The sequence below is a fragment of the Mya arenaria genome, chromosome 8 (genome assembly GCF_026914265.1).
Source record: "Mya arenaria isolate MELC-2E11 chromosome 8, ASM2691426v1".
NCBI lineage: Eukaryota > Metazoa > Mollusca > Bivalvia > Myida > Myidae > Mya > Mya arenaria.
The window spans coordinates 9562140-9588538 of record NC_069129.1 but is presented as its reverse complement, the minus strand read 5'-3'; the positions used below and the strand labels follow the sequence as shown (position 1 = coordinate 9588538).

At 35.5% G+C, this 26399-nt stretch overlaps 2 protein-coding genes across 19 annotated transcripts in view; one reads left to right on the top strand and one right to left on the bottom strand.

Annotated features, from left to right (window-relative positions):
• The window catches only part of LOC128243039 (probable tubulin polyglutamylase TTLL9), a 29261-nt gene extending 16810 nt beyond the window's left edge, over window positions 1-12451 (bottom strand). For 8 of the 10 annotated variants that reach the window (XM_052960507.1, XM_052960509.1, XM_052960511.1 and 5 more), the window contains exons 1-5: window positions 12373-12451; window positions 9971-10051; window positions 7582-7631; window positions 3229-3315; window positions 1397-1453 (exon numbers count right to left, since the gene is read on the bottom strand). In XM_052960507.1, coding sequence (XP_052816467.1) covers window positions 1397-1453; window positions 3229-3315; window positions 7582-7631; window positions 9971-9988 — 212 coding nt within the window. In that variant the 5' untranslated portion in view covers window positions 9989-10051; window positions 12373-12451. Of the gene's footprint in view, window positions 1-1396; window positions 1454-3228; window positions 3316-7581; window positions 7632-9970; window positions 10052-12299 lie in introns of all 10 variants that reach the window. The other 2 variants (XM_052960508.1, XM_052960516.1) reach the window with 2 other exon arrangements.
• LOC128243040 (sphingomyelin phosphodiesterase 5-like) lies at window positions 224-26399 on the top strand. Of its 9 annotated transcripts, none has more exons than XM_052960518.1 (10): window positions 224-1286; window positions 12012-12083; window positions 12247-12315; window positions 13926-14799; window positions 17060-17129; window positions 17925-18065; window positions 19673-19762; window positions 24808-24926; window positions 25072-25197; window positions 25804-26399. In XM_052960518.1, exons 3-10 carry the CDS (start codon window positions 12263-12265, stop codon window positions 25885-25887), a joined length of 1557 nt encoding a protein of 518 aa, XP_052816478.1. In that variant the 5' UTR covers window positions 224-1286; window positions 12012-12083; window positions 12247-12262; the 3' UTR covers window positions 25888-26399. The 9 variants fall into 9 exon arrangements, with proteins under 9 accessions (XP_052816478.1, XP_052816482.1, XP_052816477.1 ...); XM_052960522.1 differs by having other exon boundaries at window positions 224-1312; window positions 12247-12307; XM_052960517.1 differs by having other exon boundaries at window positions 224-1312.

Genomic DNA, 26399 nt, shown 5'->3' with positions numbered 1-26399 from the left:
CAAGTTTTATGTAAATGTCTTGTACTGTTTGGAATTATAACATACATTTTAACTTTTGTATGCCAGTGACAACGATTACAAAAGCAATTACAACACCGCTGCTATGATATACCTCAACAAAACAAACAATTTAAATATAGAAATGTTAACACTACACATATATATACCGTATTATATCATGTATAGGACGCTAGCATAGATAGGACGCAGGCAATAAAATAGTTGAGAAAACGGGTAAAACCCCTTAATATATAAGATAGGACGCAGCGGAAAAATGTTAAAATCGGAGCCGAAAAATTGAGGTTGGTAAAGTATTTATAACATATATTGAAGTAAAAAACAAACAAAAAATTGTATATTAGGCATATTTCGATAACTGTCTTGTGTATTTCGATAATTATCGTCGTATTTTGGTAATTTAGCGTACATAACAAAGATATATGTCTTGACATTTTGAGAACATTCACGCATATTATAAGACTTATACAAATGCCGTAATAGTCCCGACTGAGAGTCAACCGTTGCAACCGTTGCAATAGTCCCGACATGCCTTCTGAATGACAGTCAACCGTTGCAACCGTTGCAATCGCAACAAAACTGTATTGTCAAAACTGAGGATTGTTTTGATAAGGCTTGTCGCTGCGCGGATTAAAGCATGTAGGCATAATTAATGCGTGTCGGTAATTAGTCTTGCCAGCGGAAGGCACGTCAGGTAAAGTGCGAACAAACAACCATTTTTCTAATGACAGACAGCGGGTGTTTTTCACACCTTCGCACATTTGAAATTGACAATAATGCTACTTTGCGTTATGCACATTCCTTTATTATTTTTTTAAAACAGTAGCATGCAACAAAATGTTTTGTAAAATATCGAAACATTAAAATCATGAACAACGATTAATTGATATTTACCTCCTTTCCCGATTTTCCGTTGCCGTTATAACTCAATCCAGTTAAAATGCTGACTCACATCGAGTTTTTGTGAGTAGCGTCCCTTTTATAAAAAAGTAAACACTCGTATTTTTTTTTCAATTTATTTCTCAATAAATCATTTTAAAGTAAACATTCAATATATTTCTACGTGTGTTAACTTGCGTGATTTTACCTATGTCAGTTGTTCTCTTCGGTGACGCAGTACAGATACTTACTATTACCGCGTTCTTCCCCGGTCCAATATTTTCGACCCAATATTTTCGACCCGAAATGGACTTGGAAAAAACAGATGCAATTCTAATAGCATAGAAAGGACGCAGGCACTTTTTAAGACGAGAATTGGGGGTAAAAAAGTGCGTCTTATGCATGATATAATACGGTAATATATATCAAGACATTGATACAATTGTAAAATCAGGTAAAAGCAACATAAGCGCTGTTTGCAACATTTGCTCGCCCTTACCCCTTCTTTTCCTGCTGTTGTTGTTGCTGCAGCTGCTGCTGCTGTGGTGGGTTGGGGCTGGGGTAGGCAACAAAAAACACACACATGTTACAAACAAACACATGCACACACATGGACAGAAACATTGGCATGCATGGTCTATATGTCACAAAAGATACTAGATATATATAGGAGCATTGCTGAGATATATCAACTTGATATAAAACATGAAAGACTATTCCAATTTGTAATATAAAAGTGGACTTTTATCTTATTAACATTTTATTTATTCTGACACACATATACTTCCTAACATCATGAAAAGATTTAACAATGTTTAGACAACTTTTTATAATTAGAGGTGGCAACGAGTAGTAAATAATGTACTCCAGCACTCAGATTATCTTTCTATTGGGTACCAAGTACTCGGAAAAACATGTCCATGTACCCTGTATGTGGGTCATCATAATATTTGCTATTTCCATCTATTATTTTCTCCACAGAAAGGTTAATAAAAAGAAATTTGTTATTTTATTCTTTAAATTAGTGGTTTGTCCTTTTTATTTTATTTTATATATAAATAAAACACTACAAATATAGCATATGCGAAAAAATTAATAATATTCATGTCAAATAATAACCATGTCATGAAATCAGCATATGAGCAACACACAAAGATAATAAACACAACCAAAATCATGCTAGATGGAAGTTTCTGACTGAAAAAAATAGGTCATCTTTTAATGCTTCTTTGGAGATTTTCCAACCGCAGATTGTGAAGTGAATACATTTACTTGTTGTGCTGTGTTGGCTGCCCATTTTAAGAAAAATATTAACTTGACTCTATGAAACAATATATAAGAATGAAATTTCTTCATACTGTAATATTTATTTATTTATACTGTTTTTATAATATATATAGTTTTTTATAATACTTTTGTTTACCTCATTAATATGGATAAATTCTCAATTAATGACATCCACCAATCAGTATTGATGATCACTGCTAAAGCAATTAGGGATCAACTTTTTTCAGAGGCTCATTTGGGGAAAATCTGCCATTAAAATGCCCCAGCTATTACTTTAACAAACAATAATAACAAACAATAATAATAGTTCACTACAACTTATAAAAGATGTATTTTGATAAACCAATGTTAAAATATTCCATTGAAAGAATTACCGAATAATAAAAAATCAATTTTGCCATTCATTTGCATCCCTACAATTAACCAATCAATGTTCATAATTTGCCCTTCAACGTGTAGTATTTGGTGAAAAGTCTCTAATTAGTAAACAATTGAATGCGCCAGCGCAGGTAAAACTGGGCACTTTTTACCACTGTGAAGTTATAAAGGTCACTTATGCCAGAATTGAAAAAAAAAGGATATTTTTTGCTCATTAATGACACTTATTTGTACAAAAAAGGATCTTTTCATCCAAGAAGTGTTTCTTTTACAGCTTACTAACAACTTGTGTTATTCTTCAAAGACAATTCAAATCAAAACAAATAACACTTTTTATAGAACAACACCCTTTATAAGAACATGTATCAATGCTCTGCTTTCATGATTAAAAAATACTTGTAAACATCTTCTTGCAAAGCCCCTCTAAAAAAAGCTTATAAATTATAGTAAATGATTATAATTACTTATAACATAAAACATAATGTGTTACATTTTCCAACCCATACCATAAATATTCAAATAAACATATTAATCAAGTTATTTTAACACTGCAAACAATACAAAAATATTAGAAGTAATCTTTTTAATGTATAAAGTTCAGTGGGGATAGGGGGAGTAAAACATTAGAAAACATCAGTAGGATTAAACATCCTAGCAGGTTCTTACCCTGACACCTCTTGCCAACCAGGTCGTGCACGTAACACATCGAGGATTGTGTTCTGCATAGAACATTTGTATCTGATCTCCCTGTCACTGCAATGAAAAAGCATAACCAATGAGTATCAGTCATTTGTACCAGGTCTCACTGTCACTGCAATGGAATAGCATAACCAATGAGTATCAGTCATTTGTACCAGGTCTCACTGTCACTGCAATGAAATAGCATAACCAATGAGTGTCATTCATTTGTACCAGGTCTCACTGTCACTGCAATGAAATAGCATAACCAATGAGTCTCATTCATTTGTACCAGGTCTCACTGTCACTGCAATGAAATAGCATAACCAACGAGTCTCATTCATTTGTACCAGGTCTCACTGTCACTGCAATGAAATAGCATAACCAACGAGTCTCATTCATTTGTACCAGGTCTCACTGTCACTGCAATGAAATAGCATAACCAATGAGTGTCATTCATTTGTACCAGGTCTCACTGTCACTGCAATGGAATAGCATAACCAATGAGTGTCATTCATTTGTACCAGGTCTCACTGTCACTGCAATGGAATAGCATAACCAATGAGTGTCATTCATTTGTACCAGGTCTCACTGTCACTGCAATGAAATAGCATAACCAATGAGTCTCATTCATTTGTACAGGATCTTCCTGTCACTGCAATGAAATAGCATAACCAATGAGTCTCATTCATTTGTACCAGGTCTCACTGTCACTGCAATGGAATAGCATAACCAATGAGTGTCATTCATTTGTACCAGGTCTCACTGTCACTGCAATGGAATAGCATAACCAATGAGTCTCATTCATTTGTACCAGGTCTCACTGTCACTGCAATGAAATAGCATAACCAACGAGTCTCATTCATTTGTACCAGGTCTCACTGTCACTGCAATGAAATAGCATAACCAACGAGTCTCATTCATTTGTACCAGGTCTCACTGTCACTGCAATGAAATAGCATAACCAATGAGTCTCATTCATTTGTACCAGGTCTCACTGTCACTGCAATGAAATAGCATAACCAACGAGTCTCATTCATTTGTACCAGGTCTCACTGTCACTGCAATGAAATAGCATAACCAATGAGTCTCATTCATTTGTACCAGGTCTCACTGTCACTGCAATGGAATAGCATAACCAATGAGTGTCATTCATTTGTACCAGGTCTCACTGTCACTGCAATGAAATAGCATAACCAATGAGTGTCATTCATTTGTACCAGGTCTCACTGTCACTGCAATGAAATAGCATAACCAACGAGTCTCATTCATTTGTACCAGGTCTCACTGTCACTGCAATGGAATAGCATAACCAATGAGTCTCATTCATTTGTACCAGGTCTCACTGTCACTGCAATGAAATAGCATAACCAATGAGTGTCATTCATTTGTACAGGATCTCCCTGTCACTGCAATGAAATAGCATAACCAATGAGTGTCATTCATTTGTACCAGGTCTCACTGTCACTGCAATGGAATAGCATAACCAATGAGTGTCATTCATTTGTACCAGGTCTCACTGTCACTGCAATGGAATAGCATAACCAATGAGTCTCATTCATTTGTACCAGGTCTCACTGTCACTGCAATGAAATAGCATAACCAATGAGTCTCATTCATTTGTACCAGGGCTCACTGTCACTGCAATGAAATAGCATAACCAATGAGTCTCATTCATTTGTACCAGGTCTCACTGTCACTGCAATGAAATAGCATAACCAATGAGTGTCATTCATTGGTACAGGATCTCCCTGTCACTGCAATGAAATAGCATAACCAACGAGTCTCATTCATTTGTACCAGGTCTCACTGTCACTGCAATGAAATAGCATAACCAATGAGTGTCATTCATTTGTACAGGATCTCCCTGTCACTGCAATGGAATAGCATAACCAATGAGTGTCATTCATTTGTACCAGGTCTCACTGTCACTGCAATGAAATAGCATAACCAATGAGTGTCATTCATTTGTACAGGATCTTCCTGTCACTGCAATGAAATACAATAACCAATGAGTGTCATTCATTTGTACCAGGTCTCACTGTCACTGCAATGAAATAGCATAACCAATGAGTGTCATTCATTTGTACAGGATCTTCCTGTCACTGCAATGAAATAGCATAACCAATGAGTGTCATTCATTTGTACAGGATCTCCCTGTCACTGCAATGGAATAGCATAACCAATGAGTGTCATTCATTTGTACCAGGATCTCCCTGTCACTGCAATGAAATAGCATAACCAATGAGTGTCATTCATTTGTACAGGATCTCCCTGTCACTGCAATGAAATACCATAACCAATGAGGATCAATCTAAACAAGACAATGCTCATTATTACTGGTAATCCCTTCAATGAATATTGCACAACTTATTTCCATAGTTTAAATATGTGAAAAGAAATTTACCTAAGAAAGTGATAAGACATACCATTTTTGGCATGTATTCATTATGAAAAAACATTTTTAAAAAATGCACACAATATTACCCAGATATTGCAATATGTTAGAATAAAATCCCCCAACACTCACCAAATACCATCACTTGTTATGAGAGAATCCCTTAATATTTCACCTACCCCATTTACCACTAAAATAACAAAAGCTGTCGTAAGACAGCGCTTGACTACGCCGCTTTGACTTAGAAGTGAATACAATTACGATGTATTATGTGCCGGTCAAAAGCAATAAAACAATCAAATTAAAAAGTGAACAAGAATCGCGATGTGACAAAACCAGGTTTTTAATGATTGGCAGAAAAGATTCAGTTTCAACTGCTTTCTTCTATTTTTTGTAACAGTGACCTTGATTCTAAGGGCTCCAAACACAATCCCATGGAAGTCATCCATAAAATCTTCCTACATATCAAGTTTAGTCACAGTATGTCAACCATAACTGAAACAGTAATCTATTCTTAGAAACAGTGACCTTGACCCTAGGCAATCCATGAAAGCTTTGCATAAACTTTACCTATATACCGAGTTTGGTCACACTATGTCAACCCTTACTTGAGTTATTCAGTTCTAACCATATTTCTATTTTTAGCTCTCAGGGCCCAAAACACAATCTCAGGAAAGGTCTCTATAAACTCTTCCTATATACCAAGTTTGGTCACAATATGTAGACCCTTACTTAAGTTATTCAATAGCAACCCTTTATCTTTAAACAGTAACCTTGACCTTGATCCTAGGGGCCTCAAACGCATTCGTATATAAGGTCTCCATAAAGTCTTCGTATTTACCAAGTTTGGTCTCTTTATGTCAAACCTAGCTAAAAAGCTAAATTTATTCGATACATAAGGTGCATTTGACGCTGCCCTCCCACCAGCCTGCCTAAACAATGACACAAGTCATTCAATATGAAAATGCGCTTAAGAATATAAAAATGTGCCTTTCAAAAGAAATTAAAAGAAAAATTAAAAAAAAAAAATCGTTCAAGGGCCATAATTTGTATGTAGGGTTTAAATGGAGTTATGTTCCTTGTTGTAAGTGCATTGAATGAAGGGTACCGGTATATAAGTTTTTTTATTAAAATCCCAACTTGCCCTTAAACTTTAACCTGCCCTTAAACTTTAACCTAAGTCAATCAGAGGCCATAACTTGTATTAAGGATAATATGGACTTATGTAACGTCATTGTGTGATGGTCCTGTACAATTGTGTGAAGTATTAAGTCAATTGAATGAAGGGTATAGAAGTTATTAATAAATATCCCAACCTGCCCTAAAACTTAAACCTAAATTCAATAGTCAATAAGGGGCCATAATTTGTATAAAGGATAATATGGAGTTATCTAACATCATTATGTGATGGCCCTGAACAACTGTGTGAAGTATTAAGTCATTTTAAGGAAATATTTCACCTACCCCAAATACCACTTAAATAAAAAGTCTTGTTAGGAGAGAACACCCCAATATTTCACATACCCCAAATACCACTTAAATAAGAAGTCTTGTTAGGAGAGAACCCCCCAATATTTCACCTACCCCAATTACCACTTAAATAAAAAGTCTTGTTAGGAGAGAACCCCCAAAATTTCACCTACCCAAAATACCACTTAAATAAAAAGTCTTGTTAGGAGAGAACCCCCTAATATTTCACCTACCCCAAATACCACTTAAATAAAAAGTCTTGTTAGGAGAGAACCCCCTAATATTTCACCTACCCCAAATACCACTAAAATAAAACGTCTTGTTAGGAGAGAACCCCCCAATATTTCCCCTACCCCAAATAACACTTAAATAAAAAGTCTTGTTAGGAGAGAACCCCCCAATATTTCACCTACCCCAAATACCACTAAAATAAAACGTCTTAATAGGACAGAACCCCCAAACTTTTCACTTACCCTAGTGGTCCTCTGTTCCGGGCCCCCTTAGACTGCATGTACCCTGGAACCTAAAACAAAACATGCATATAGATGTTCATGTATTAAATTGTCTTTTAAACATTTATCTTTTATTTATTTAAACAATTAAATATAAAGTCAACAAGAGCGCTAACTGTCACAAATAATAGTATTATTCCAAATCATGAAGCAACTGCAGCATTTATTTTCCAAACAATGTTAATCATGTTACACCTAAAATAACAGTGAAAATAAAATAAAGCGCAACTATCATTTCAGGACATAAAAACATGTTCACCCTGGAGGATTTGGACAAACTTACAGCGGGTGTTCACAATCTCAATTACTGCTTACCCTGGTGGATTTGGACATTGTTGTGGCTTGTTCATAATCTGAAATGCTTACCCTGGTGGATTAGGACTTGGCTGTGGCGTGTTCATAATCTGAAATGCTTACCCTGGTGGATTAGGACTTGGCTGTGGCGTGTTCATAATCTGCAATGCTTACCCTGGTGGATTTGGACATTGTTGTGGCTTGTTCATAATCTGAAATGCTTACCCTGGTGGATTAGGACTTGGCTGTGGCGTGTTCATAATCTGAAATGCTTACCCTGGTGGATTTGGACTTGGCTGTGGCGTGTTCATAATCTGAAATGCTTACCCTGGTGGATTAGGACTTGGCTGTGGCGTGTTCATAATCTGAAATGCTTACCCTGGTGGATTTGGACATTGTTGTGGCTTGTTCATAATCTGAAATGCTTACCCTGGTGGATTTGGACTTGGCTGTGGCGTGTTCATAATCTGAAATGCTTACCCTGGTGGATTTGGACATTGTTGTGGCGTGTTCATAATCTGAAATGCTTACCCTGGTGGATTAGGACTTGGCTGTGGCGTGTTCATAATCTGAAATGCTTACCCTGGTGGATTTGGACATTGTTGTGGCTTGTTCATAATCTGAAATGCTTACCCTGGTGGATTAGGACTTGGCTGTGGCGTGTTCATAATCTGAAATGCTTACCCTGGTGGATTAGAACTTGGCTGTGGCGTGTTCATAATCTGAAATGCTTACCCTGGTGGATTAGGACTTGGCTGTGGCATGTTCATAATCTGAAATGCTTACCCTGGTGGATTTGGACATTGTTGTGGCTTGTTCATAATCTGAAATGCTTACCCTGGTGGATTTGGATATTGTTGTAGCGTGTTCATAATCTGAAATGCTTACCCTGGTGGATTTGGACATTGTTGTGGCTTGTTCATAATCTGAAATGCTTACCCTGGTGGATTTGGACATTGTTGTGGCGTGTTCATAATCTGAAATGCTTACCCTGATGGATTTGGACTTGGCTGTGGCGTGTTCATAATCTGAAATGCTTACCCTGGTGGATTTGGACATTGTTGTGGCTTGTTCATAATCTGAAATGCTTACCCTGATGGATTTGGACTTGGCTGTGGCGTGTTCATAATCTGAAATGCTTACCCTGGTGGATTAGGACTTGGCTGTGGCGTGTTCATAATCTGAAATGCTTACCCTGGTGGATTAGGACATTGTTGTGGCGTGTTCATAATCTGAAATGCTTACCCTGGTGGATTAGGACTTGGCTGTGGCATGTTCATAATCTGAAATGCTTACCCTGGTGGATTTGGACATTGTTGTGGCTTGTTCATAATCTGAAATGCTTACCCTGGTGGATTTGGACTTGGCTGTGGCGTGTTCATAATCTGAAATGCTTACCCTGGTGGATTTGGACATTGTTGTGGCTTGTTCATAATCTGAAATGCTTACCCTGGTGGATTTGGACTTGGCTGTGGCGTGTTCATAATCTGAAATGCTTACCCTGGTGGATTAGGACTTGGCTGTGGCGTGTTCATAATCTGAAATGCTTACCCTGGTGGATTAGGACATTGTTGTGGCGTGTTCATAACCGAAATGCTTACCCTGGTGGATTAGGACTTGGCTGTGGCGTGTTCATAATCTGAAATGCTTACCCTGGTGGATTAGGACATTGTTGTGGCGTGTTCATAATCTGAAATGCTTACCCTGGTGGATTAGGACTTGGCTGTGGCATGTTCATAATCTGAAATGCTTACCCTGGTGGATTTGGACATTGTTGTGGCTTGTTCATAATCTGAAATGCTTACCCTGGTGGATTTGGACTTGGCTGCGGCGTGTTCATAATCTGAAATGCTTACCCTGGTGGATTTGGACATTGAAGTGTGTGTACACTATCTAGAATGCTTACCCTGGTGGATTTGGACATTGAAGTGTGTGTACACTATCTAGAATGCTTACCCTGGTGGATTTGGACATTGAAGTGTGTGTACACTATCTAGTGTGCTTACCCTGGTGGATTTGGACATTGAAGTGTGTGTACACTATCTAGAATGCTTACCCTGGTGGATTTGGACATGGTTGCAGTGTGTATTCACAGACTTGTATGCTTAAACTTCTCTCTCCATTCAGAAGGTTTGATCTGAAATAATAAAGATTATATTGGCAAGGCCATTTTTTGAGAATTTTGGGTTTTGACAACTTCTATCCTTTTGACCAACACGCATTAATCACACCGACATTCCTTAATTCCCGCAGCAACAATCCTTATCAAAACAGAAATCAATATTGAAAAAACACAGCTTATGTTTTCGTAATAGTTGATCAATAGCAAGAAGGCGTAGCGGCTGTATGATATAGTGACCTGATCTGCTATCGGTATGGTAGGCTGATCGCCAGAAGGAAATCGGGAATATATCGCTTGACACATCATCCAATTGCGTTAGTGGCTCTCCCTTACTTCTCCCATAATGAATTGGTGTTAGGTGTGAAATACAATGGACCTTCATTTTTCCTATAATATTATTGGCCTTCGATTTTATATAAGACAATGATGTGTTAATTGATGGGTATACTCAATTTTTATTTTGATGTGAAAATTTCAGGCCACACACAGCTTTGCATCGGTCTACAAAATTGTTTTTTGTTGTGAATTGTTTTCATATCTGTTCAGAGCAATTAACGTCAGTTTCTTGCTTGTTCACATCAGTTTTGATCCATGGTGACCCACGAGAGAACCCTGTTTAAGTTACGTGATTGCTCACCCTGAAATTGTAATTGACTACCGTATTTCCCCAACTATAAGACGATCCGCTTATAAGATGACCCCCTAACTTTGACCATGAAATCTAGTGTTTTTGTCTGGACTCGTTTCTAAGACGGGGTCGTTTTTAAAGCAAATCCAGCACTTAAAATTCTCCAAGTCTGTGATAATGTTCAAGCTAAACAGTCAATTATCGACTAAATTTGTTCATTTGCTCAGGATTATTGATTTTTATTTTCCGATCGTATGGTATGTTTTAACCAGCCTAGACGCATTCTTAGGAGTTAGATGGGTTCATACGGTATTTGATTGACCTATTTAAATACAAACCATTGCAGTACACCTTTGATCTTTACACAGCTTGTGCTGTGACGTCACAAATTGTACTGTTTGATCTGCAGCCGACAAACACAACACATATCATTACATGTGTTAATAAGTTAAATTTTCGCAGGTGTTTGTTTGGATTGCAGTTGATGGGACATAAATTTTGAGAAATAAATAACCATTGATGATTGCGGATAAATCAATGTAACGATTAATAAAATGTGTATTGAAATCTGACAGTTACATGTAATTATGCCCTCGATATACGCAAAGCCAAATAGTAAGGAAAAAGTTTTATTTACGACATAGAAAAAAAAAACAATTAAATTTTTTTTTAAATATTTTTTGTTCAAAATATTTTAATTTTAAAGGTAGCAAAATATGTCTCCAGTGATAAACTACGTGTTTGGACCGATAACAAGCGTTATATCGAGTGTTCATCGTAGCAAAACAAAGCAGATGGTCGTCTTAATCTGATGGGTGTGATCATGTCACTTTTATTGGGGTGTCATCAACAGACAATAAATCAATCAGTCGAATACCTATGTTGAATATTCCTGATTCTGACTCTATTCTTTCTGAATTTTTTATAGCCTTGCTTATAAGACGGGCCCCTTCTTAAGGTTAAAAATCGGGACCAAATTCCCCGTCTTATAATCGAGGAAATAGGGTATCAGAAATCAAGAACACCAATTTAAGTTGAAGTTTCAATGGAAGTTGTATACATGAAAAACAAATCATTCCGTCAAAGAATTTAAACATGTCTATATGCAAAGTCCTCATGCCTCATATGAGTCCAGCGATCTCATCGTCCTTAAAGCAAATACATTTTTTCATACTTGAGCCACGATAGCTAAAGCTAAATTTACGGCCTGAAGATTACAGGTATTACAGGTATTACAGGTATAGTCTCCTATCCGAATGACTGAGTGTTCGATGTATTACTTGATAGCATTTAATTATTGTTATTTGTGTATGATAGCATGATTCATGTGATCTTCTTATGTACAAGGTCAGCAGAGTCCAGGGGCTGAGTTTTACACATTTCACTGGGTACGTCAACACTACAGTATTATTGGGAAAGGTACATGTATACTGATTTGAACGTTAATTTAAGTCAAGATGTGGCATTCATAATTTTGCACATTCTGGTTTGACTTGCTATCGAATCTATCAAAACTGATTTCATCCTAAAACATGGGGACACAAGTTACAGGTGAACATAACTAATGTTTTGTGATTTTAAGGTGTTCGCGAAAATGTATGACGATTGAAGAAAAGTTTGAAATCTTCCACATACCAGGTCATGTAAGACAGTAAGCATTAAAAGTTAAGCTTTTTTAGTTAAGGCTTTAAGTTTCAATGTGGCATACCCTCTGTATTGTTTAAATACGCAATATTTTTCTCTACGTTCAATAATTTCTGGTTTTTGTTCTGATTGTTTGTTTACACCGTCAAGCGTTCTATGGAATGAAGTTGCTACCGGCCGTACAACAACACTTCAAAGGACCTACACTGACTTTATGAATATAAATATGCAGTTTATAACTGCTAATAACGATTGAGTTTATAACACTAAGGTCAGGAGGAATAAATTTCTTTCGGGGCCGTTCAATACAGTACAAAACTTAAGACTTGATTGATGTCGTAAAATGTTGACAAGCTGTACTGACAAGAGCTTCTTCCGTTTATATCATGTGAATTGAACAGATCCTACATGTGTGTTATTTTACTTCACAATTACATGTATTTCCCAGTTTTAAAAGGTACAGAAGCAACTGACCAGTGAATGACAGCGTATCATTCATATTCTAAAAATGACCATCAAAAATGATTTTCAAGGGGTGAATTAAATGGTTAATTGGGCAAGGGATGAAAAGAGATCAGGTTTATTGGGCAAGGGGTGAAAAGAGTTATGGTTATTTGGGCAAGGGGTGAAAAGAGTTATGGTTAATTGGGCAAGGGATGAAAAGATTCAGGTTAATTGGGCAAGGGGTGAAGATAGTTCATGTTAATTGGGCAGGGGGTGAATATATTTCATGTTTGTTGAGCAAGGGATGAAGGGAGTTCAGTTTTATTTGTCAGGGAATGAGACAGTTTAGGTTTATTGATCAAGGATTGAATCATAGTTCAGGTTTATTGGTCAAGGATTGAAACATAGTTCTGGTTTATTGGCAAGGGTTGAATCATAGTTCAGGTTTATTGGTCAAGGGTTGAATCATAGTTCAGGTTTATTGGTCAAGGGTTGAATCATAGCTCAGGTTTATTGGTCAAGAGGTGAAGAGAGTTCAAGTATATAAGGTAAAGGGTGGAGAAAGTTCAGGTTTAGTAGGCAAGGGATGAAGAGAGTTTAGGTTTATTTGTCAAGGGTTGAAGAATTTACTTGAATGTAGAGTCTAAAATGTTGGAAACATGGATACTTAAAGTCAAGGTCCAGGTCACAATACTATGCCACGAGGTTTGCATTTTTTTTGCTCCATAACTCCTGTACCACTGGAAGTTTTTTTTATTAAACTTTGTAGACATATTCTATCTATAAAGGCAACTCATAAAATAATCATGTTGAAACTAAATGGGCATGCCAAGGTTACAATATTAGGTCAATGATAAAGGTGTAAGCCTTGCTTTTTATATCCATCTACTCTATATCTTCTTCAGTATATGGAATGATTTAAATGAAACTTTGGTCAGATTTTCTTTTCATCATGTTAATGTGTAGAACACATTTTTGAATCATATTACTGGCTCATGGTCAAGGTCACTACTAGATCAAGTGGTTGACCCTTGCACTCATCGTTGCCTTCCAATCACCTACAAGTGTAAATAATGAAACTTTGGATACTGTTAATTAATGACTGTGTGCATTATTCAACTATTACTCTTTATACTATGTGAATGGATAGTTATATAAATCAATGTTTTTCAGATTGACATCACCCTTCGTGAACATCATGTCAGAGGATAAACTCGACACAGTGATCACGCCTGTGTTCATCAGTCCTGTTCTTCAGTTTTTGTTCAGTCTGACCTGGTATGTACTTCTACCATTCCGCATTTGTCTGAACGAGGCTGCAGGACCGTTTCTTCCTGTGACCCCAGAAAGATCAAGACCAGTTTTGCTATGGATACGCAGACTTGTGTTTATGCCGGTTTTAGTTTCCTTTTTAGGATTGTACAGCATACCGGCTATTTTTGCTTTTATTGTAAGGAATATTCTTCATCAGTTTAGGAGGCCATTTTGTGAAATCAAGACAGTTAATTGTAATGTTCAGGCAGAAGTGCCGAAACAGTCATTTTCTGTGGTTACTTCTAACTTATGTTTGATGCCTGAAATACTTTCAAAATTTAATAATCTAAACAAAACAGCTTGGCGTGCGAAAACAATTGGGGAAAGAGTTTACACCGATCAAGTACACTATAAAGATATGATGGAAAAGTGTTTGAAAAATTGTAATTGTGTCAACACATATGACTGTACCAATAAAGGTACAGCAGTTAAACAACTCGATGAAACACATTTAAAAGTAGATATTATTACACATTTTCCTGAGACAGATTTCCTCTGCTTACAAGAAGTTTTCGATCGCGACTATATGAACATTCTTATAAAGGAGCTACGGAAGGTGTATCCATATATAGTGTACGATGTCGGGTATTCTTGTCCAAAGAGAAATTACTGTGGACTGAACAGCGGGCTTACTGTTGCAAGTAAATATGAAATAGAGGCTGTAAGCTTTAAGCCGTATACAACAAAATGTGGATTCTGTGCCATTGTCGGAAAAGGTCTGCTTATGCTGAAGGTTAGTTCACAGATTTGATTTTTTAACCACATTTTTTTCATTCAGTTTCATCGGTAAGTTTGACACAGCCAACCCAACGCACGGCCAGTTTGGTGGCATCAAACTTACCTATGAAACTGAATAACCTTTGTTAGGGTTGACATATCTTGACCAAACCTTTAATATATGAATAGTTTATGGAAACCTTTCACAGGATTGTGTTTGGGGCCCAGAGGGTCGATAACGAATAACTTTAGTTAGGGTTGACATATCCTGACTGAACTTGGTATTTAGGAAGAGACTATGGAGACCTTTCATGGGATTGCATTTGCCCCCCCCCCCACAGGTCAACAAGTTAAAGGTCACTGTTACTAAAAATAGAAAAACGGTTGATAATGAACAACTTTAGTTAGGTTTGACATATCATGACTGAACTTGGTATTTAGGAAGAGATTATGGAGACCTTTAATGGATTGCATTTGGCGCCCCCTGGGGTCAATTTCAGGGTCACTTTTTACTAAATATAGAAAAATCATTGAAACTGAATAACTTTAGTTAGGGTTGACATATCTTGAATAAACTTGGTATTAAGGAAGAGTTTATGGAGACCTTTCTTGGGATCGCATATGGGGCCTCTTGGGTCAAGGTCGTTGACACTAAAAATAGAAAAACAGTTGAAACTGAATAATCTTAGTTAGGGAGGACATATCTTGTCTAAGCTTGGTATTTTGGAAGAGTTTTTGGAGACCTTTCATGGGATTGAATTTGGGGTCCCTGGGATGAAGGTCAATGCCACTGTTACTAAAAACTTTTGAAACTGAATAACTTAAGTAAGGGTAGACAAATCTTGACCAAACTAAAAATATAGGAAGAGATTTTTGGATATATTTCATGTGATTGCGTTGGAGATCCCTAGGGTCAAGGTCAAGGACACTGTTACTAAAAGTAGAAAAATGGTTAGTACTGAACAATTTTAGTTAGGGTTGACATATTTTGACTAAATTTGGTATGTATCAAGAGTTTATGGAGACCTTTCATATGGTTGCATTAGGGGTCAAGGTCAAGGCCACTGTAACAAAAAATGATTGAAACTGAATGACTTTAGTTAGGGTGGACATTTCTTGCCCAAACTATATGGGAAGGTTTTTTTTAGATATCTTTCATGTGATTGTGTTGGGGACCCTTAGGGTCAAGGTCAGTTTCTAGAAATAGAAAAGTGGTAAGTACTGAATAACTTTAGTTAGACTTGACATATCTTGACTAAACTTGGTATTTAGAAAGAGTGTATAAAGACATTTCATGGGGTTGCATTTGGGGCCCCTGTTATCAAGGTCATGGTCACTGTGACTTAAAACAGAAAAACAGTTGAACCCAAATAGCTTTTATTGGGGCTGACATATCTTTACTTAATTTGTTTTTTAGGAAGAGTTTATGAAGTAGAAAAATGGTTGAAACTGAATCTCTAACTGGAAGCTTCTTCTGTCAATCATTGAAACCTGGTTTCGTTGCATAGTTAATAGGCCTTTATTATTCGACTTGGAAATTCTGGTTTTGCGTGCAAGCTCACATAGGTTAATATCTCAGCAACTACTGGAGGTATTGCATTGAGACTTAATACAATGGTACTCAACCATCCAACCTACTTAATTAACCAAGTTAGATAACTCTAGTTTGCATTTAATGCAAATAATAGGCCTTTATTATTCGACTTAGAGATTCTGGTTAAGGTTTTGCGTGCAAGTACACATAGGTTAATATCTCAGCAACTACTTGAGGTATTGCATTGAGGCTTTATACAATGGTATTCAACCACCCAACCTAATTGAATAACCAAGTTAGATAACTGTATTTTCCATATAATGGCCCTTTATTATTAGACTTAGAAATTCTGGTCAAAATTTTCCATGTAACCACATTTATGTTAATATCTCGGCACACCATGTATTGCATTGAAATCTAATCTAACAGTAATCCATGCATGTTTGACCAAATCCTTTCAATTTTTACACTGAAAAGCGGCGGAATAGTGGAGCGCGCTGTCTCTGTGACAGCTCTTATCAATAAGTTTATCTATGGTAGTGGATGGGTATGTTATAGGACATAGCATTAGTAACAGAAAATTGTTATGGTCTTTAAAATTGTACTTAATCATATGTTTTATTGAATGTATAAAAATTAATATGTGGATATTTGTTGATTCATTTATATGGATTAACAAAAGCTCCCTCGCCATGATAAATATATAAAAAAAAATCATTTTTATGCTAAAATTATCTTGCAGGTAATTTTGGAGAAAGGCAAGCACAAGAAGGTTGGGTTTATCTTTAACACCCATCTGCAAGCATTCCAAGGTAGAGCATATAACAATGATCCAGCAAATTTCATTTTAAGCCTGTCAAAGGCAATTGTTTGAATCTGTCTTTCCACACAATCAAACATTACCCTAAATTTTTGCACCTTACCGTATTTCCCCGACTAAAAGGCGATCCGCTTATAAGACGACCCCCTAACTTTGCCCATGAAATCTGGTGTTTTTGTCTCGACTGGTTTATAAGACGGTGTCGATTTATAAAGCAAATCCGGCAATTGAAATTCTGTGATAATGTTCAAGCTAAACAGTCAATTATCAACTAAATTTGTTCATTTGCTTAGGATTATTGATTTTTATTTACCGATCCTATGCTATGTTTGAACCAGCCCACACGCAATTTTGGGAGTTAAGTTGGTTCATACGGTATTTGATTGACCAATATAAATACAAACCATTGCAGTGCATCTTTGATCTTTACACAGCTCGTGCTGGGACGTCACAAATTGTACTGTTTGTTTGTCTTATAGTCGAGGAAATACGGTACACTAAAAAAAAATTCTAGCAAACTGGAAGACGTCTTTTGTCGTCTATTATTTATTATCCTTTTCGGTGTGTTTGGTCTGCAGTTTCTGTTGTCGAAGAAGGGTGAATCTACAGTTTTTAAGAGCATCTCCTTAATATTGACCCAGGCGATGGGCGATTGTTCCTAGTAGTCTAAAAGTGGCAGTCAGACACTACCTAACCTAAGTAAAAAAGATGTCTGACATAGTATTTTTATCAGTAAAATAGGAGATTACATGATTATCATGAACTACTTGATGCTGTTTGTTATCAGGTGACAAGCCAGTAGTGCAGAGTCAGCTGTCAGAGATTCTAGCCTGCACTCGAGAGTTTCGTGCTGACAATGCCGGGCCTGATGAGCATGTGATGTTTGATATCCTGTGTGGGGACTTCAACATTGACAACATGTCTCCATGTAAGTTTGGTTTGTGTATTTTACTCTGATTTACTTGAACATTCATATAAAATGTGCCAAAATATTGCATTTCTATAGAAAACACCTTTTTAGAAAATCATTATCATGGGTTAAAACAGTGAGAGAAGAGAAATGTATATGAATCGCCACTTTCAATTTAACACTGACAATCATTTACTTATTAGCCTTCAGCAAACTTATATGTTGTTATTCATATATGATATGATAAATTGATTGCTAGTGAAGTGATGATTGCATAAATAATTAAGATTCCCAAGAGTAATGTTATGAAGTTTAACTTCTAAATTCAAATTACTATGCAATTGACTTCCACCGTAGTTAAATGTAAAGATTTCTAACATTGATAACTATCCATATACATTTGAGGTTGTTTTCGATGGAAAATGACCGAGGTTAGATCATGTAAAGAAAATATTACTTAGCTTAGGGTAACATTATAACTTAATTATTTTGTTTGTCCATATTAAATCATGCTTTTAGTGTATTTTTTACTCGTTTATTGGTATCAGAGCCCCACATTCTTCCATTTATAACTCAGTCATGAATGAAAGAATCCTTAATTTTTGTATGATATTGTTTTGTTCAGTTCCAAATAAAAATAAAATAAATGACCAGATGACTCTTACTTAAATATTATATAGGTTCTTACATGAGTTGCCATATTTGATGAGTTACTGAAAAGTTATGAAGTGAGTTCTTGGTGAAATTATATTTAGAATACAACTTACATTTTCAGCCAATAAAATTGTAGATAGACGATCATTAAGTACTTTTTTAGATCATCAGGAATTTCAACTTTCGCGGTTTTTTAAAGGTCCAACCACTGCCACTTATCCAATACACACTCTCTATGTCAGATTTTGTGTTGGAAATGTGTCAGCAAATAAGGTTGTATTCTAAGACAGTTTGTTGACATGAAGTAATATTTGAATGATTAAGGTCTCGGTCGCTCTCTCAATCCACCCATTCTTAATCATTAAAATTTTACTTTATGTTATCTAACTATCTATTACTTGCTTTGACGCTAAATAAACAGGGCGAAAGGATCTTTATGTCAAGCTATTAAACACTAGAGTGATATAAGAAAATTTGAAATGGTTGTGTTACACTCAAATACACCAATTATATACATTATGGTCACATTTGCTGTGGTTTCATTGAAAGCATGCTGATGGATCTGTTAAGACCTGGGAATTGCTTCTGACAGAAATGTAATTATAAGTAATATTAGATAGAAGTCCTTTGGGATCCAACCATAAGTAGTGTTAAAAAAGCCATGTTGTGTCAGCCAAGTTTTGTAAATACGGTTGCTTTGGGAATTTCTTTCTGTAAAAATGAGGTCTGGCACTGATTTCCTTTCAAATGTTATCAGAAAAAATAGGCCCAATAGCATAATAGATTTTAATAATTCTGCTGAAACTGGAACAAATTTTGGTCTTAGTCATGAAAATGAAAGACAACATCTAAGATTATTGTGATACACAATGTATATTCCATGCAGTGCTAAAAAACATATACCCTGGTATGTTATATTTCATTGATTTTTTTCAATATTTTACTGAAAATATTTCTGTTTATTTCTGCAGGTGAGCAGGAAATATCGAAACATGAGCTGTTCACTATCTATGTAGACGTGTGTCGACAGCGGCCAGGCAAAGACCATGACTGGACAGTGGGTACGCTAGTCTTCCTGACAACACTCACCTAAAAGCCTTTCTGATAATAGTTACACAAAGCTTTTCTAATAACTTGTACATGCAAGTATTTCTGATAATATCTTATGAAACTTTTCTGATGGCATTTATATTTGAGCCATGAAAACATTAACATTGGCTCATTTCTGACAATATTTAGACATTTACATAGAGCCTTTCTGATATCATTTCCACTAGAGCCTTTCTGATAACATTTAGATAGGAGCCTTTCTGATAACATTTACATCTGAGGCTTTCTGATAACAATTACATATGCACCTTTCTGATAACATTAACAAAGGAGACTTTCTGATAACTATTTAGTATAACATATGCACCTTTCTGATAACATTTACATAGGAGTCTTTCTGATAACATTTACATAGGAGCCTTTCTGATAACATTTAGATAGGAGCCTTTCTGATAACATTTAGATAGGAGGCTTTCTTTACATATGCACCTTTTTGATAACATTTACATAGGAAACTTTCTGATAACAATTACATAGGAGACTTTCTGATAACATTTACATAGGAGTCTTTCTGATATCATTTACATATGCGCCTTTCTGATAACATTTACATAGGAGCCTTTCTGATAACATTTACATAGGAGCCTTTCTGATAACATTTACATATGCACCTTTCTGTTAACATTTAGATAGGAGTCTTTCTGATAACATTTAGATAGGAGTCTTTCTGATAACATTTAGATAGGAGCCTTTCTTATAACATTTAGACAGGAGCCTTTCTGATAGCATTTAGATACAAGTCTTTCTGATAACAATTACATATGCACTTTTCTGATAACATTTACATAGGAGCCTTTCTGATAACATTTAGATAGGAGCCTTTCTGAAAACATTTAGATAGGAGTCTTTCTGATATCATTTACATAGGAGTCTTTCTGATAGCATTTACATAGGAGTCTTTCTGATATCATTTACATAGGAGCCTTTCTGATATCATTTACATAGGAGCCTTTCTGATAGCATTAACACAGGAGCCTTTCTGATAGCATTTACACAGGAGCCTTTCTGATAGCATTTACATAGGAGTCTTTCTGATAACATTTACATAGGAGCCTTTCTGATAGCATTTACATAGGAGTCTTTCTGATAACATTTACATAGGAGTCTTTCTGATATCATTTACATAGGAGTCTTTCTGATAGCATTTACATAGGAGCCTTTCTGATAACATTTACATAGGAGCCTTTCTGATAACATTTACATAGGAGCCTGTCTGATAACATTTACATAGGAGTCTTTCTGATAACATTTACACAGGAGCCTTTCTGATAGCATTTACATAGGAGCCTTTCTGATAGCATTTTACATAGGAGCCTTTCTGATAGCATTTACATAGGAGCCTTTCTGATAGCATTTTACATAGGAGCCTTTCTGATAGCATTTACATAGGAGTCTTTCTGATAACATTTACATAGGAGCCTGTCTGATAACATTTACATAGGAGTCTTTCTGATAACATTTACATAGGAGTCTTTCTGATAACATTTACATAGGAGCCTGTCTGATAACATTTACATAGGAGTCTTTCTGATAACATTTACATAGGAGCCTTTCTGATAGCATTTACATAGGAGTCTTTCTGATAGCATTTACATAGGAGTCTTTCTGATATCATTTACATAGGAGTCTTTCTGATAGCATTTACATAGGAGTCTTTCTGATAACATTTACATAGGAGCCTTTCTGATAACATTTACATAGGAGCCTGTCTGATAACATTTACATAGGAGTCTTTCTGATAGCATTTACATAGGAGCCTTTCTGATAGCATTTACATAGGAGTCTTTCTGATATCATTTACATAGGAGCCTTTCTGATAGCATTTAAATAGGAGCCTTTCTGATAGCATTTACATAATATTAGGAGCCTTTCTAATAACACTGTCAAAGGAGCCTTTCTCATAACATTTACCTTGCAGCTTTTCTGATACTAATTAAATTGGAGCCTTTCTGATGACATTGACATAGGAGCCTTTCAGTAATCATTTACATTGAAGCTCTTCTGATAACAATTAAAATGAATTCATTCTGACATTATTTACCCAATTCTGATTAGATTTACATAGGAGCAAAATGGGGCCTTTCTGATTGCATTCACATAGGAGTGTTTCTGATAAAATTTAAATAGGAGCCTCTCTGATAACGTCAGCATTGGAGCCTTTCTGATAACGTCAGCATAGGAGCCTTTCTGATAATAATTAAAATGAAGCCTTATTTAGAACTTTTACATCGAAGTCTTTTTGGTAACATTCAAATAAGCTCCTTTCTAATGCTATTTTTCATCTGAGCCTTTCATATAACATTTGCATCTGAACCTCTCTGATGAAATTTACAAATCAGCCTTTCTGACAACATTTATGTCATAATTATCTTTTATTAAATTCACATTATAACCTGCGTTAGCATAAAATACTTTTTGATATCATTTACATTGGAGAATTTCTGGTAATATATAAGTAGGAACCTTTCAGATATCATGGACACCTTTCTGATAACATGTACATGAAAGCAATTCTGAGAGCTTTACATTTTATCCTTTTTAATAACATTTATATAGAGGCCTCTCTAATCAGAATTACAGGACTTTACCTGCTATCCTACATAGTCCTTGCATGACTTTATGATACAACTGTCTGATAACATTATATGAGAGACATTCTGATAACCTTATATTAGCATCCTCGGCACCCCAGCAGATCATAACCTATATGATACCCTGGGCAAATCAGCTGTACAAATCTCGTACTCATGATTAATTAATAAGGTGAAATCCAGCCGCTTGATTGGTCATATAAGACGCACCTCATGCGGTGCAGGAATGGCCGAGAAGTTAAGGATGTAATCTCGGTTCAAAATAATCCAATGAGATCACGGCTTACAAAACATTTTAGGCAGAATATTGTTGAATATATTGATAGCTCTTCACAAAGGAGATTCTTTCCTTATTGTTATCGGCTATTTCATTGGTTGGAAAATGCTTATGAATATTCAAGATTTACGAAGTTTCCCTAGCCAATTTGCCCAGGGTATCATATAGATATTGATACGCTGGGGTGCCGAGGATGTCTTTTAGAGACATTCTGATAACCTTCATATAGGAGCCTTGCAGCTGGTATTTTAAACTTAAGTTTTGTGATCATGTCTACATATTCGCCGTCTGATAACAGGTTCTCAAGACACTATATTGTGCCTGTCTGATAACATGTACATAATAAAAGTGTAATCAGCATTTTTAAAGTCCATGTCTTTTGATGGCAACACTTTTTTATTTTCAAATATTGTTTCTATATGGATGAAAAGACAATGTGATAAAATATGCTTGTTTAATGGATTGAATTGCCTTATGCCATGCATGTGGTACTATTCATTCTAAAGCAAGTAAAAATCATGTAATGATTATTATTTATTCAACATATAGCAGGTCTGTATTTTAGGAAAATATGAAATGGTATTTTATTTCCCATTAATATCATATGTAGCATATTTGATAACAATTATCAAAATGATTTGTCGTTGCTGCTGGCTATATGTAATATCATCTAGCTGATAATGAACAGCTAATGGATGTTAATGAACCGTCAAAGTGAAGTCCCTACACTGACGCCATCATTTGCAAGATTTTCTAATATCAGGATTGTGCAAATATCACAACAGCCGTATACTGTATGTAATTGAGTGTATCACAACAGCCGTATACTGTATGTAATTGAGTGTATCACAACAGCTGTATACTGTATGTAATTAAGTGTATCACAACAGCCGTATACTGTATGTAATTGAGTGTATCACAACAGCCGTATACTGTATGTAATTGAGTGTATCACAACAGTCGTATACAGTATGTAATTGAGTGTATCACAACAGTCGTATATTGTATGTAATTGAGTGTATCACAACAGCCGTATACGGTATGTAATTGAGTGTATCACAACAGCCGTATACTGTATGTAATTGAGTGTATCACAACAGCCGTATACTGTGTGTAATTGAGTGTATCACAACAGCCATATACTGTGTGTAATTGAGTGTATCACAACAGCCGTATACTGTATGTAATTGAGTGTATCACAACAGCCGTATACTGTATGTAATTGAGTATATCTTTGTTATCAATGTGAAATCCTTCCTTGAACGGTACTATCATATCATTGTCAGAGATAGCACTGTCAATCAAAGAATCATGTATCATATAATTATTTGTTCATTTAAAGGGCCATTTCAATCATGAATTTTAAACGCAACTTCAATTATCTTAAATCGGTTTAGTCTTCACAGACAGCAATACATTGATTTTTTTTAGTTCCTCAACTTTGATTTCATTTAAAATACTGGATAATAGTTCAATTCATTCAAAATAGCAGCAAGATAATGAAACTATGACACTTAAGGTGTTTAAAAATAACAAAAACATTTTCTTTAAAAACAAATGACATTAAAACTAAAAAGTGTAATGTGTTTGAAAACAATGAAAATAATTCTTCATGCTATTAGTTGAAATATGGAGTTTCATCCGGGAAATAACACTAGAAAATAATATACTATAAAAAAATCCCTTTGAGAACTATTTCTCTGTGGGCAGGAAATAGAATTGACAGCTACTTCATTAGCTGGCAAAACATTGAGTGAGGGGCGTCCCACAGGTAGCGGCATTGAAATTGCTCTTTTCTGAAAAGGGGAGTATTTTGAAAAATGAATAAAAATACTAATAAAACTCCAAAAAATAGCATAAAAGGAAAAAGAAAAGCTGTTTATTTCTGAGTGTTAGGTCATATTTAATTTCACTCATGATCGTAGAAAACACTTGTGAAAATATGAAGATAATTGTTTTTTTATGACACTCAAGAAATAAAATATATATTTATACTGATATCAATTAACATCATCTATACTTTGATGTCTATATAAAATGCATCTATAGTATTAAGATTTTACAAATAATTCAACATTTTGTTAATAATGTGACTTGTGGGTAATTTTGACATATATTTTCCTTGCAGGTACAGAAATGCGCAACCCAAAGCTACATGATGAAGCTGTAAGTACGCCAGAACAACTCAAAGCAGTACTAGAGGACCCGTATCTACGGCAACACTACATAATTGATGCTGATCTTAAGGTGTGAAAGAAAAATATCAGTAAAATTTTCATTCAACTATGGCATTTATGAACATTTCATTTGATGATTTATACTCTTGCTTAATTGAAAAGTAGACACATGTTATTCTTATTCAAGTTTTAATTCTGTATTGTTATGAATCAAGGAGGCCACAATGGATTCCATCTACAATGCTGAAATAAAAGTTGACAAGGCAGGAAATATTGTGCTGTCTCCTGTTGGAGGACGTCGGAGGATTGATGTCATCCTGTACAAACGTGACTGCCCCGTGGTGGGTAGCTTTGATCAGATTTAATTTGATCAGTTTTTAGCTTAGCTATAGCATAAGCTATTGTGATATGGTAATTGTCCTCCATCAGTTTGTCCATCGTAAACATTTTCCTTCAAACAACTTCTCCTCTTAAACCACTGGGACAATTTTAATTAAACTTTACTGTAATGTTTCTTTGATGGTTTTCTTCCAGAATCCTTCAATACAAGTGGTTCCTTACAAAACTCTGGTTGCCATTGCAACCAAAAGGAAATACTTTGAAAATCCCCTTTTTTCCTAGGTGACCTTATGTCAATATTCCTTCACCCCATGTTGATTCTGAATAAATCTGGCCGCCAAGGGGTTGGGGCTATTTTTCACTATATTTTTACCACGATACCTCTCACAATTTGTTAGTTAGCCGAATCGCTGTAGTCACCCAAGTTTTATTGCCGTTAATTATAGACATGGGAGTTTTACTCAGGTGGGGGGCGATAAAGGGCCATCTTGGCCCTCTCGTTATTTATTCTCTTTATTTCAAGTTTTGTCTTTGAATTTAACTGATGGAAAGTAATGAATGCTTGTATTGTTTTTCACTTCTTTATGTAAATTTCGCTTATGTTTCAGGCTGTGGACAACTACAACTTTGTTACCAGGCTCGCAACCCTAACAGATCACATTCCAGTGTCTATGACCTTCACATGTTCTTGACATGCTTTCACAGTTGGTCATCACATTGGTCTTCTCATTGACCTCCACAATTTGATGTTCAAATTGATCTTCATCTGTCCTTGACATACTACAGATGACATCCGGGACCATAACAATCCTACTCCCAAATGACATTCACATTTTACATTCTCATTTAGTATTCACATTCTATGGCTGGTGACAAAATATGTAATACCGGTATATATATATATCTATTTTAAATTCATATTGTTTTGATACAGAATTACTTAACTCATGCTGTTTGACCTTTTATTGTTTTGAAACACAAATATTCAACTGATGAATGCTGTTTGACCTTTTATTGTTTTGAAACACAAATATTCAACTGATGAATGCTGTTTGACCTTTTATTGTTTTGAAACACAAATATTCAACTGATGAATGCTGTTTGACCTTTTATTGTTTGGAAACACAAATATTCAACTGATGAATGTTGTTTGGCCTTTTAATGTTATGAACCACAAATATTCAACTAATAAATGTTGTTTGGC

Excerpts from the sequence above, each read along its gene's own strand:
- LOC128243040 (XM_052960518.1), top strand. The coding sequence starts at position 12,263 with ATGACGATTGAAGAAAAGTTTGAAATCTTCCACATACCAGGTCATGTA. Across the intron at positions 12,316-13,925 it reads ATACCAGGTCATGTAAGACA|ATTGACATCACCCTTCGTGA; the intron begins GTAAGCATTAAA and ends AATGTTTTTCAG. Across the intron at positions 17,130-17,924 it reads CCATCTGCAAGCATTCCAAG|GTGACAAGCCAGTAGTGCAG; the intron begins GTAGAGCATATA and ends GTTTGTTATCAG.